Below are 12,232 nucleotides of genomic sequence, written 5' to 3' on the forward strand. Positions count from 1 at the left end.
CCACAGAGGGAAGAGGTGTAGGACCTGGAGCTGACTTGCCCTTGTCTTCCCTGTCTCTCCCTTATCTTCCCTGTCTCTCCCTCAGTGTGTGGGAAGCCCGTGCACCCCGTGGAACAGAGGCAGCGCATCATCGGAGGGCAAAAAGCCAAGATGGGCAACTTCCCCTGGCAGGTGTTCACCAACATCCATGGGCGCGGGGGCGGAGCCCTGCTGGGGGACCGTTGGATCCTCACGGCTGCCCACACCCTGTATCCCAAGGAACACGAGGCGCAAAGCAACGCCTCCTTGGATGTGTTCCTGGGCCACACAAATGTGGAAGAGCTCATGAAGCTGGCAAATCACCCCATCCGCAGGGTCAGCATCCACCCGGACTACCGTCAGGATGAGTCCCACAATTTTGAGGGGGACATCGCCCTGCTGGAGCTGGAAAATAGTGTCACCCTGGGTCCCAACCTCCTCCCCATCTGCCTCCCTGACAACGAGACCTTCTATGACCTGGGCTTAATGGGCTATGTCAGTGGCTTTGGGGTCATGGAGGAGAAGATTGCTCATGACCTCAGGTTTGTCCGTCTGCCCGTAGCTAATCGAGGGGACTGTGAGACCTGGCTCCGGGGAAAGAACAGGATGGATGTGTTCTCTCAAAACATGTTCTGTGCTGGGCACCCGTCTCTAAAGCAGGATGCCTGCCAGGGGGATAGTGGGGGCGTTTTTGCAGTAAGGGACCCCAACACTGATCGCTGGGTGGCAACGGGCATCGTGTCCTGGGGCATCGGGTGCAGCAAGGGCTATGGCTTCTACACCAAAGTGCTCAACTACGTGGATTGGATCAAGAAAGAGATGGAGGAAGAGGACTGAGCCCAGAATTCGCTAGGTCCAAATCCAGAGAGCAGTGCGGAAAAAAAAAAAAAAAAAAAACTGACCAGTTGTTGATAACCACTAAGAGTCTCTATTAAAATCACTGATGCAGACAGTGTGGAAATTCTCTTTCCTATAGTCCCATTGACATACTTTACCTGAAACAACCCAAAGAGGCCCTTTCTTTCTTCCGAGGATTGCAGAGGATGTAGTTATCAATCTCTAGCTGTCACTTTCCTTTTCCACTTTTATACCATTGGGTCACTGAATATAACTTTTTCCAAATAAAATTTCATGAGAAATGCCAGCGTGCAAAACGAGTCAAAAGTTGTATTTATTTTATATAAAAATATTTTGTAAGGAAGGTCATTTTTAAAATATTTACTTAGGAAGGCAACAAGAACAATTAAGTTCATGAACACATTTACAATTAGGGTTATGGATAACAATAAATATCTGTGTTTTGTTTTGATTGTACAATATAAAGAAAATGCTGATTTTCCCACATGCGTAGTTGTAAATATAACAGCTTTTTTAAATTTTTCAAGACAGACTCTCACTCTGTCGCCCAGGCTGGAGTGTAGTGGCACAACCTTGGCTATCTGCAACCTCTGCCTTAGGGTTCAAGGGACTCTCGTGCCTCAGCCACCTGAGTAGCTGGAATTACAGGCACCTGTCACCGCTGCCAGGCTAATAGTAGAGACAGGGTTTTGCCATGTTGGCCAGGCTAGTCTCGAACTCCTGACCTCAAGTGATCCACCGGCCTCGGCCTCCAAAGTGCTAAGATTACAGGTGTGAACCACCGCGCCCAGCCTACAACAGCTTTTTTAACAGCTCATCTTCCAATCTCTAACTATTCCTTAGGAGAGGAGTGCTATGAACTTTTTGTTTCCAAGTTGAATCACTAACAATATTGTTAAATCACTTGTATTCTTTACGATATCTTTAAAGATCAGAAAAGGACCCAGAACTTGGATTAAGCATTATAAGTATTTGTAGTAGAACAATATCATGATGTTATTGCACAATTGACTGTTCCAGACTTGTTTAAACAACTTTACATGACCCAGCACACACAGGCCTGAACTTAAGAAGACCAGCAGAGTTAAACCATTCCCAAGGGATGAGGTTTTTCTTTAACTTTTTTTTAAACTTTTTTTTTTTTTTTTTTTCCTTTGAGACAGAGTCTCATTCTATCACCCAGACTGGAGTGCAGTGGCGCAGTCTCAGCTCACTGCAGCCTCTGCCTCCCAGGTTCAAGGGATTCTCATGCCTCAGCCTCCCAAGTGGCTGGGATTACAGGTGTGTGCCACCATGCTCAGCCGAAGTGATGAGTTTATAAGCCCAAATGCAGGTCCACAGTCCAATATGTGACACCCTCAGGGCCAAGTGCTGTTCAATATTCAAGATTCTATAGATTTCACAATGTAATACACTCTGTATTATGGGATGTCGCCAGCATGGTCCACAGCAGCACCCTATAATAAAATAGATTAATAATTCTTTATAGAAATATTTAAATATTCATAGTAAGTGAGATTAATTAAAAAAGAAAAAAAACTCTAAATAGCTACCCATCCATTCAGGTCAGATTTTGCCATTAAATAAGTTTTAGTGCCCAACTTACAAAAACACTTTCTGTTTTTAGATCATTTTGGATTTCAGGAATGTGGACCTGTACGGGCAGAAATGACATAAGAAACTTTTTCCCACAGTCTACACAGAAGCATACAGCAACATTGTGTAATACACTTGAGGAGTATACATTTATTCCAGGTTTTTAATGATTAGAAACGTTTTCAGAAGTGAAGCACCTTCAGCATTCTACCGGGGACTGGAGTGGAGTGGAGGAGATGAGGGTAGTAGAAACAAAACAAACAAAAAACCACTGAACCATAGTATTTATTTTTTTATTTTTTATTATTATTTTTTTTTCTGAGACGGAGTACTTGCTCTGCTGCCCAGGCTGGAGTGTAGTGGCAAGATCTCAGCTCACTGCAACCTCTGCCTCCTGAATTCAAGCGATTCCTGCTTCAGCCTCCCGAGTAGCTGGGCATACAGGCATGCACCACCACGCCTGGCTGATTTTTGTATTTTTAACAGAGACAGGGTTTCGCCATGTTGGCCAGGCTGGTCTCGAACTCCTGATCTCAGGTGACCCACCCGCCTCAGGCTCCCAAAGTGCTGGGATTACAGGTGTGAGCCACCACACCTGGCCTGAACTGTATTATCTCTAACGTTCCTGGGAAACTAAGATTCTGGGTCCCTTATTCTTTTTTTTTTTTTTTTTTTTTGAGACAGAGTCTCACTTTGTCATTCAGGCTGGAGTGCAATGGCCTGATCTCAGCTCACTGCAACCTCCACCTCCCAGGTTCCAGAGATTCTCCTCCCTCAGCCTCCCAAGTAGCTGGGATTACAGGCGCCTGCCACTGTGCCCAGTTAATTTTTGTACTTTTGGTAGAGATGGCGTTTCACCATGTTGACAAGGCTGGTCTTGAACTTCTGACTTCAAGTGATCCGCCCACCTCGGCCTCCCAAAGTGCTGGGATTACAGGCATGAGCCACAGCGCCAGCCCTCTTATTCTTATTTTAATAATCGGAGGAGTTCCCAGGAGAGTCAGCTGACTCCTCTGACCTTCCCACTCCCCTGCCCCAAACTCATGTGTGTCTTATTCTCAAAGAACACCGGAATTGGAAAACACAGACAAAACCAATGATCTGTGAATAGATGGTTCACAGAAAAGAAAACATAAATTGCTTTGAGGCTTTGGGGCTTAACTTCACTCATAATAAGGAAAATATTTAAATAAAATGCCATCTTTTTACCTGTAAGATTGGCAAAAATAATATACCATGTTGCTGAAAACGTAGAGAAAGAATCACTCTCACACATTGCTTTTTGGAAGGTATATTGGTACAAACCCTACGGAGAGCAGTTCGGTGACAGGTAACCAAAATTACAAATGCATATGCCTTTTCACTCACCAATTCAACTTCTAGGAATTTAGCCCACATTTTCTCACATATGAAATAAATGGCACATGTAGGTTAGTCATTGCAGCATTGTTTATAATAACAAAATATTGGAATCCTGCATTCTGAAAGGTATCTGGTACCAAAGTTTCAGGTAAATTACGGAATATCCAAATGATGAAATACAATGTAACCACTCAATCCTTACTGCAGACAGCATGGTAAGTGAAAACAAGTAAGATGCAGAATGTATAAAATGTTATGTATAAAATGCTACCATTTCCATTTGTAGCCGGGTGTGTTGGCACAAGCCTGTAGTCCCAGCTACTTGGGAGACTGAGGTGGGAGGATGGCTTGAGCCTGGGAAGTCGAAGCTGCAATGAACTATGATCACACCACTGTTCTCCAGCCTGAGTGACACAGCAAGGCTTTGCTTCAAAAATGAAAGAAATAAAATAAAATACTACTATTTGTATACGTAACAGGAGTAGGCATATATCACTTAAGTGTGTATAAAAGATCACTGGAAAGATATACAAGAAATATTGGTGGTCTCGGCGGGGGGGACATAGGAGTGGCAGGAAAAGTTATCATTGTATGCTGTTTTGATCTTTCAAATTTTTAACCATGTAGGTGTTTTATCTATTCAAAAAATAGATGGTGCTCCTTAAATTAAAAAAAAATTTAGGCCGGAAGCAGTGGCTCATGCCTGTAATCCTAGCACTTTGGGAGGCCGAGGCTGGAGAATCGTCTGAGCCCAGGAGTTCAAGACCAACCTGGTCAGAGCCAATTGGTAACATCAGATGTCAAAAAAAAAAAAAAAAACTTGAAAGAAGACTAACCCGGGCAACATAGTGAGATTCCATCATTACAAAATATTAAAAATTAGCTGGACTTGATGATGTGTGCCCATGGTCCCAGCTACTCAGGAGGCTGAAACAGGAGGAATGCTTGAGCCCAGGAATTCGAGGCTGCCCTGAGCAATGATCGCACCACTGCACTCCAGCCCGTGACCACTGAGGTAGGAGGAAAACCTGGGGAGGTCAGTACTCAGAAGCCAAGGAAAGAAAGTGCATCGAGGCCGGGCGCGGTGGCTCAGGCCTGTAATCCCAGCACTTTGGGAGGCCGAGACGGGCGGATCACGAGGTCAGGAGATCGAGACCATCCTGGCTAACCCGGTGAAACCCCGTCTCTACTAAAAATACAAAAAATTAGCCGGGCGAGGTGGCGGGCGCCTGTAGTCCCAGCTACTCGGGAGGCTGAGGCAGGAGAATGGCGGGAACCCGGGAGGCGGAGCTTGCAGTGAGCTGAGATCGGGCCACTGCACTCCAGCCTGGGCGACAGAGCGAGACTCCGTCTCAAAAAAAATAAATAAATAAAAGAAAGTGCATCGAGGTGGAGATAAAGACTGAGAGGATCCATCCTTGCATGGAGCAATGTCAGAGTCATTGGTGACCCGGAAAAGCACAGTATGATGGAATGATGGGGGAAAAGCCAGAGCGGAGCTGGAGAGAGACTGGGAGAATAGGAACTGGAGACAGGGTATAATCAATTATTTTAAGGAATTTGCTGCAAACAGAAACAAATAAATAGGGAAAGCTGTTGGAGGAATTGTGGTCAAGAGAAGTCTGTTTTAAGTTTAGAGGAATTACAATGTGTTTACATACTGATGGGAATTACACAATAGGGAGGGAAATGGTGATGGTGGGTGGGGGTGGGCAGAGATGGAATCGAGTTGGAAGCATGGATAAGTCACCAATGGGTAAGTTAACACACAGGCCAGCTGAGTGTAAGGGAACAGATGCCAGTATTCCAGTAGATGTAGTGGTGGCAAAAGCTCTCTTCTAGGCTTCATGTGTCTTGGTGAGGTAGAAAATAAGGTCATCAGCTGAGAATGAGGATGGAGAATTTCAGGGGTGTGAGAAGAGAGAAGAAATGAAATAGTCCTCTGGGACAGTGGGATTCAGAAAGGATTAGGGAATTTTGATTGCCTGGGAGCATGAAGGGTTCATTTGAGACTCATGGCCAACAATTAAAAGGGCGACAGTTGTTCTTTTGTGAGACACTCTCACCTTTTTTGAGACGGTTGTGAGAGCTTGTGTGTTTTCCCCCAGCCACTAGCAGCCATACCAGTTCAGGCATAGAGGAGGCAGGGTTTTATTATGTCAAGTGAGCATATTGAAACCAAAGAAGAGCCAGATGTGGTGGCTCATCCCTACAATCCCAGCACTTTGGGAGGCCAAGGAGAGAGGATTGCTTGAGGCCAAGAGTTCAAGACCAGCCTGGGCAACATAGCAAGACCCTGTCTCTACAAACAAATTAAAAATTAGCCAGGTGTGGTAATGGATGCCTGTAGTCTCAGGGTCTCGGGAGGCTGAGGTGGGAGGACCCCTTGAGCCCAGGAGTTTGGGGCAGCAGAGAGCTGTCATTATGCCACTGTACTCCAGCCTGGACAACAGAGTGAAGAAAGAAAAGAAAGAAAGAAAGAAAGAAAGAAAGAAAGAAAGAAAGAAAGAAAGAGAAAGAAAGAAAGGGAGAGAAAGGAAGGAAGGAAGGGAGAGAGAGAGAGAGAGAGAAAAGAAGGAAGGAAGGAAGGAAGGAAGAAAGAAAAGAAAGAAAGAAAGAAGGAAAGAAAGAAAGAGAAAAAGAAAGAACGAAAGGAAGGAAGGAAGGGAAAGAAGAGAAAGAAAGAAAAGAAAGAAAGAAAAAGAAAGAGAGAGAAAGAAAAAGAAAAGAGAGGGAGGGAGGGGAAGGGAAGAGAGGGAAGGAAAATAACAGACATGCAGGAAAAAAAGTCATATTTTCAGAGGATAAATGATGGCAGTGAGGACAGCATAGGACACCAAAAGGAGGGCAGGCCACCAAGGACCAGGTAAAGAGACCTGAAAGACTTCAGGCCATTTAAGGCAAACTCAGACAACTTCATAAATTGCTGGAAGAAAATTCTACATAAATCGTACCACAATTATGTGACAGAGCAGGTAAATATCTCACGTGTCCGTGTGAAGAGACCACTAAACACGCTTTGTGTGAGCAACAAGGCTGTTTATTTCACCTGGGTGCAGGCGGGCTGAGTCCAAAAAGAGAGTCAGCAAAGGGTGGTGGGATTATCATTAATTCTTACAGGTTTCGGGAGAGGTGATGGAATTAGGAGCAGTGTTTTGTGGGCAGGGGGTGGATCTCACAAAGTACATTCTCAAGGGTGGGGAGAATTACAAAGAAACTTCTTAAGGGTGGGGAGAGATTACAAAGTACATCTATCAGTTAGAGTGGGGCAGAAACAAATCACAATGGTGGAATGTCATCAGTTAAGCCTATTTTCACTTCTTCTGTGGATATTTAGTTGCTTCAGGCCACCTGGATGTGTACGTGCAGGTCACAGGGAATATGATGGCTTAGCTTGGGCTCAGAGACCTGACAGTAAAGTTCATCTAGGTCCAACCTAGCTGGTCAATGTTTTCCAAAATCTCTCTTCAGGGAGTCTCCGTCAAGCCTTTTGGGGTCAGCCCTGCGCGACACAACCGGCCTCTGCTTGGCCCTGTGAGCATTTCATATTCTCCCTTTGGGGTTTTCTTCAGTTCTACTCAGGTCTCACAGCACTCACCTGCAGTGGCCCCAGGCTTCTTCTCTGCTGTCCTGACTTCTCCCCCGACTAGTGCTCAGGTGCTTTTTTTGCTTTCATCCCTGCTTCCGTGCATTTTTATTCCGTGAATTTTAGTTCTGTGATTTTTGTTTGTTGAGATGGAGTCTCGCTCTGTCACCCAGGCTGGAGTGCAGTGGCCTGATCTAGGCTCACTGCAACCTCCAACTCCTGGGTTCAAACAATTATCCTACCTCAGCTTGCTGAATAGCTGGGACTACAGGTGCCCGCCGTGACGCCCGGCTAATTTTGTATTTTTAGTAGAGACAGGGTTTCACCGTGTTAGCCAGGATGGTCTCGATCTCCTGACCTCGTGATCTGCCCGCCTCGGCCTCCCAAAGTGCTGGGATTACAGGTGTGAGCCATCATGCCTGGCTCTATTTCTGTGAATTTTTATTCTAGCCATCCTCGTTTATTTTTTCTGTTAAAAACCTTAAGTTCTTCTTGCTTTCTGTCTAAGAGAGATCAAGAAACATTTTCATTGTATCCATGAATAGGCAGATACCCAGAAAAACCTGAGCATATTATGCCAAAAATATTTCACACTCAGTCCTTAAGCAATGAAGACAAAAGAAATAATTTGTTTCCACATTAAACCTAAAGGGAGATAGATACACAATGCAAACAGCCCATTTGGAGATGAGGCAGAATACAATGGTTACAATCAGAATGAGCTCCTCCTTCCTGGCAGCTGCGGGTCTTCTGCGTCCTTTGTAGTCCCTTGTAGAGGAAGAGATTTTTTTTTTTTTTTTTTATTTGGATCCTGGAAATTTTGAGACGGAGTCTCGCTCTATCAACGGGGCTGGAGTGCAGTGGCCGGATCTCAGCTCATTGCAAGCTCCGCCTCCCGGGTTCACGCCATTCTCCTGCCTCAGCCTCCGGAGTAGCTGGGACTACAGGCGCCGCCACCTCGCCCGGCTAGTTTTTTGTATTTTTTAGTAGAGACGGGGTTTCACCGTGTTAGCCAGGATGGTCTCGATCTCCTGACCTCGTGATCCGCCCGTCTCGGCCTCCCAAAGTGCTGGGATTACAGGCTTGAGCCACCGCGCCCGGCCGAAGAGAGATTTTTTTAAAACAGATGCTTCCATTCAGAAAACTAGGTCCATCAGAGACTTTCCCTGTAGGTTTGCTTTGGGGGGTTCCCCCATTGTGATTCTTGTTACCACAACTTCATGTCCCTCAGTATGTCCAGTCTCTGCTTTTCTCTGGTTCAAGGGTGGACGTACCCCAAATCAATTTCCTCTTAGGACAACTGAGAGAAGCTGGATCTTTCCAATGTGTCTTTTTATGATCGTAAGAGAAAATAAAAAAGAAAAGGGTGGACTACAAAAATTTGGCAAGAAAGAAATCTTTGTAGTGACGGAATTGTTTCATATCTTGACTGCAGAGGTGCTTACATGACTCTCCAATGTAGTAAAATAACACAAAACTACCCGTGCACATTGTACCAGCATAAGTTTCCTGGTTTAGATATTGTACTATAGTTACCTAAGATGTAGCCATTAGGAGAAACAGCACCTCTCTGTACTAACTTTGCAACTTCTTGTGAATATGTCAAAAGAAAAGGAGTTTTGTTAAATCATTATTTTCATAACCATGGCAGAGTTTGTGGATTTGATCAAGATTAAATAAAGTTGTGTCGTGTGTGTGTGTGTGTGTGTGTGTGTGTGTGTGTGTGTGTGTGTCTGAGATGGAATCTCACTCTGTTGCCCAGGCTGGAGTGCGGTGGTGCCATCTTGGCTCACTGCAATCCCAGGTTCAAGCGATTTTCCTGCCTCAGCCTCCCGAGTAACTGGGATTACAGGCACATGTTGCCACATCTGGCTAATTTTTGTATTTTTAGTATACAGGGTTTCACCATGTTGGTTAGGCTGGTCTTGAACTCCTGACCTCAGGTGATCCACCCATCTTGGTCTCCCAAAGTGCTGAGATTACAGGCGTGAGTCACCACACCCGGCCTCATATTTTCAATTTTTAAAATAATAACCAATATGCAGGAAAAAAGTCACATTTCCACAGTATATTTTTCTGATTCTAGCAGTCACTGTAAAGGAAACTTTAGAGTCCCAGGATCCCTTCTAGCCCTTTCTGGGCTGGTCCAGTTCCAAGTAAGTTCCTTTGCTTCAAGTCCCCTTGACCACTGGACATTGTCTTTCCTCCCTGGCATGAGCTGCTGACCCGCCAGTCCATTTTCTTCTGACCAAAGAAAAGTGACAATTCACCTTCTTTAAAAACCTAACTATTTTCGCCGGGAGCGGTGGCTCACGCCTATAATCCCAGCACTTTGGGAGGCCAAGGCGGGCGGATCACCTGAGTTCAGGAGTTTGAGATCAGCCTGGCCAACACGGTGAAAGATTAGCTGGGCGTGGTGGCACATGCCTGTAATCCCAGCTACTTGGGAGGCTGAGGCAGGAGAATCGCTTGAACCTGGGAGGCGGAGGATGCGGTGAACCGATCCTCCTGGAGTGGAATTGCACTCCAGCCTGGGCAACAAGAGTAAGTCTCTGTTGCACCACCAAAAAAAAAACTATTTTCCTGAGTTTCAGAAGAAGCGGACATACATTCCCAAGTGACTTGCAAGGTACTATGATGGATACCCTTTAAACATAATGAATGACTTTCTAGCCTCTCTAGGACCTGGTGACGAGCTCTTCCCAGCTCTGAAGTCTCTGATGATGATTCATTTAGCTCTTCTCCCTGCCATTCACCCAGAGAAATGACCTTGCAGCACAGTCAATGATGCAAAACCCATACCGGTCATGCTGTACAAGGCGGCAGCAAAGAGGGAAATTCTTCACCAATACCTCAGCCCATCGGCAAGGGCAGAACCCAAATAGACTGGTGATTCTCTGAGAGGGGTGAACTTCCTTTTTCTGTTACTTGTCAGATTCCAGGTTAATGTTTTGCTGTTACCCCAAGTATAAAAAAAGAAGAAAAATCTCTCTATCACAGATCATGTTTCTAAATCTTAATATTTCTCCAATGCCTTTTTATCTCTAGAAGAATCCTCCTGTCACCGAAACACTCTCGCCCAGGCCACACTGTCAATTCCATTGCCCCCGCAATGACAGGAAGTGTGAGGAGGCGGCTACAAGGCATACAGTTCAGGGGTGACACAGTGACTTTATGCTGCTTGGTTGACGATATAATCCTCCCAGAGGCTCCCGGTTGTAATTCCCTTCAATTCTTCAGGCCCTTCAATTAGAGTTCCTCTGGTTACCACATCGTGTTTACCCTCTGGTCTAAGGTCAGCTTTTGAATTTAGCCCTCTTGGTCTATGGAATATCAAAGTCCATTCTTGATGGGCCCAAACAAACCGTTTTTTGGCTTCTGGTAAAAACTGCCCTCCTGAAAGCCACGTGTCACATCGAACAGGTCAGACTCCCCCTCAGCTCTTCTCAGACCTCTGCTTTCCTAAGACACCCTGTTAGGGCAACCGCCATCCTGAGAAAGTTCTCCTGTCCTCAGTTTGTAAAATGCTAAGTCTATTCTGTAGTCATTTCTCATCACTAATCATTCTTTGGGAGGAGGAATATTTTCTTTTCCTTCCCATAGAAAATAGAAGGGAGAGTTTAGGGGTCCATCCTCACTGAGATTTTCTGCTATGTCATCTTGGTACAGAGTTCAGTCTAATGAAAACATTGTCACAAATTGATCAAAACCACCAGGAAAGCAGACAAGAGCATGCTCAATTTCTATAGATTTTCTTTTTTGTTGTGCTAATATTGCATGATACAAGTGAGTATTAAAGGAAAATTAACTTTCAGTTGACATATTGAAACAATTTATACTTAAAGATCTTAAACAGCCAACTCAAACTATTGTACATGGACTTCTGAATAAGTTGGGGTTTTTTTATTTTATTTTGTTCGAGACAGTGTCTCACTCTGGTTGCCCAGGCTGGAGTAGAGTGGCATGATCACAGCTCACTGCAGCCTTGACCTCCTGGGCTCAAGTGATCTTCCCACCTCAGCCTCCTGAGTAGCTGGGACTAAGGCAAGCACCACCATGCCTAGCTAATTTTTATTTTTTATTTTTGTAGACACAGGGTCTCCCTATGTTGCTCACACTGGTCTTGGACTCCTGGGCTCAAGTGATCCTCCCACCCCAGCCTCCCAAAGTGTTGGGATCACAGGTGTGAGCCATGCACCCGATGAGATTTAATGAGTTTCTTTTTTTTTTTTTTTTCTTATTTTTCTTTTCTTCTTCTTTTTTTTTTTTTTGGCTAGGTAAATATTAATGAGTTTCAAAAGCAGAATATGATGCCTAACACTGGCGATCTTCATACTAATCCACAATATTCAGTAAATCTCATTTGGAAGAGAGAAGAAAAGCTGAATTATCTGTTTTTGTGATAATTAAATTAAATATAAATTGCTAGATGCCCAATTTCAGGGATATAACAGCTTTCTCACCCCACTTCCCTTCTATGTAATTCTGAGGATTTGGTGTGGAATTAGGTAAGTCAGCCAAAATTTGCTTATAAACATACTTTATTGTACATAGACAGTGGATACTGAGAATGATCAAGTAAATGGAATTTTGAACAGGTAAAGAGGAAACAAAGAATTAAGGTATCCCTGTGGAATAGTGCAAGATAGGAGTGCCCCACCCATAGTGTTATCTACAATAGGTACTCAGGGGAAAGGACCCCAAGGAGTCAGACTAAAAATGTATGACCAGCACAATTCTATGATCAAACTCTACCTGTCTACTTCCAGCCAGGCATCTCAACAATCAAGTTCTATCTAAATCATTCGCTCG

General features: G+C 44.6%; 1 protein-coding gene across 1 annotated transcript in view; it reads left to right on the forward strand.

Annotated features, from left to right (window-relative positions):
- Window positions 1-1,172, forward strand: part of LOC113222929 (complement C1r subcomponent) — a gene marked incomplete at its 5' end in the record, with an annotated part of 1,910 nt that extends 738 nt beyond the window's left edge. The window contains one exon of the mRNA XM_026452501.1: window positions 86-1,172. Coding sequence (XP_026308286.1) covers window positions 86-855 — 770 coding nt within the window. The remainder of the gene's footprint in view (window positions 1-85) is intronic.
- Window positions 1,173-12,232: the final 11,060 nt, after the last annotated feature.

The sequence above is a fragment of the Piliocolobus tephrosceles genome, unplaced genomic scaffold (genome assembly GCF_002776525.5).
Source record: "Piliocolobus tephrosceles isolate RC106 unplaced genomic scaffold, ASM277652v3 unscaffolded_36518, whole genome shotgun sequence".
In the NCBI taxonomy this organism is placed as follows: domain Eukaryota; kingdom Metazoa; phylum Chordata; class Mammalia; order Primates; family Cercopithecidae; genus Piliocolobus; species Piliocolobus tephrosceles.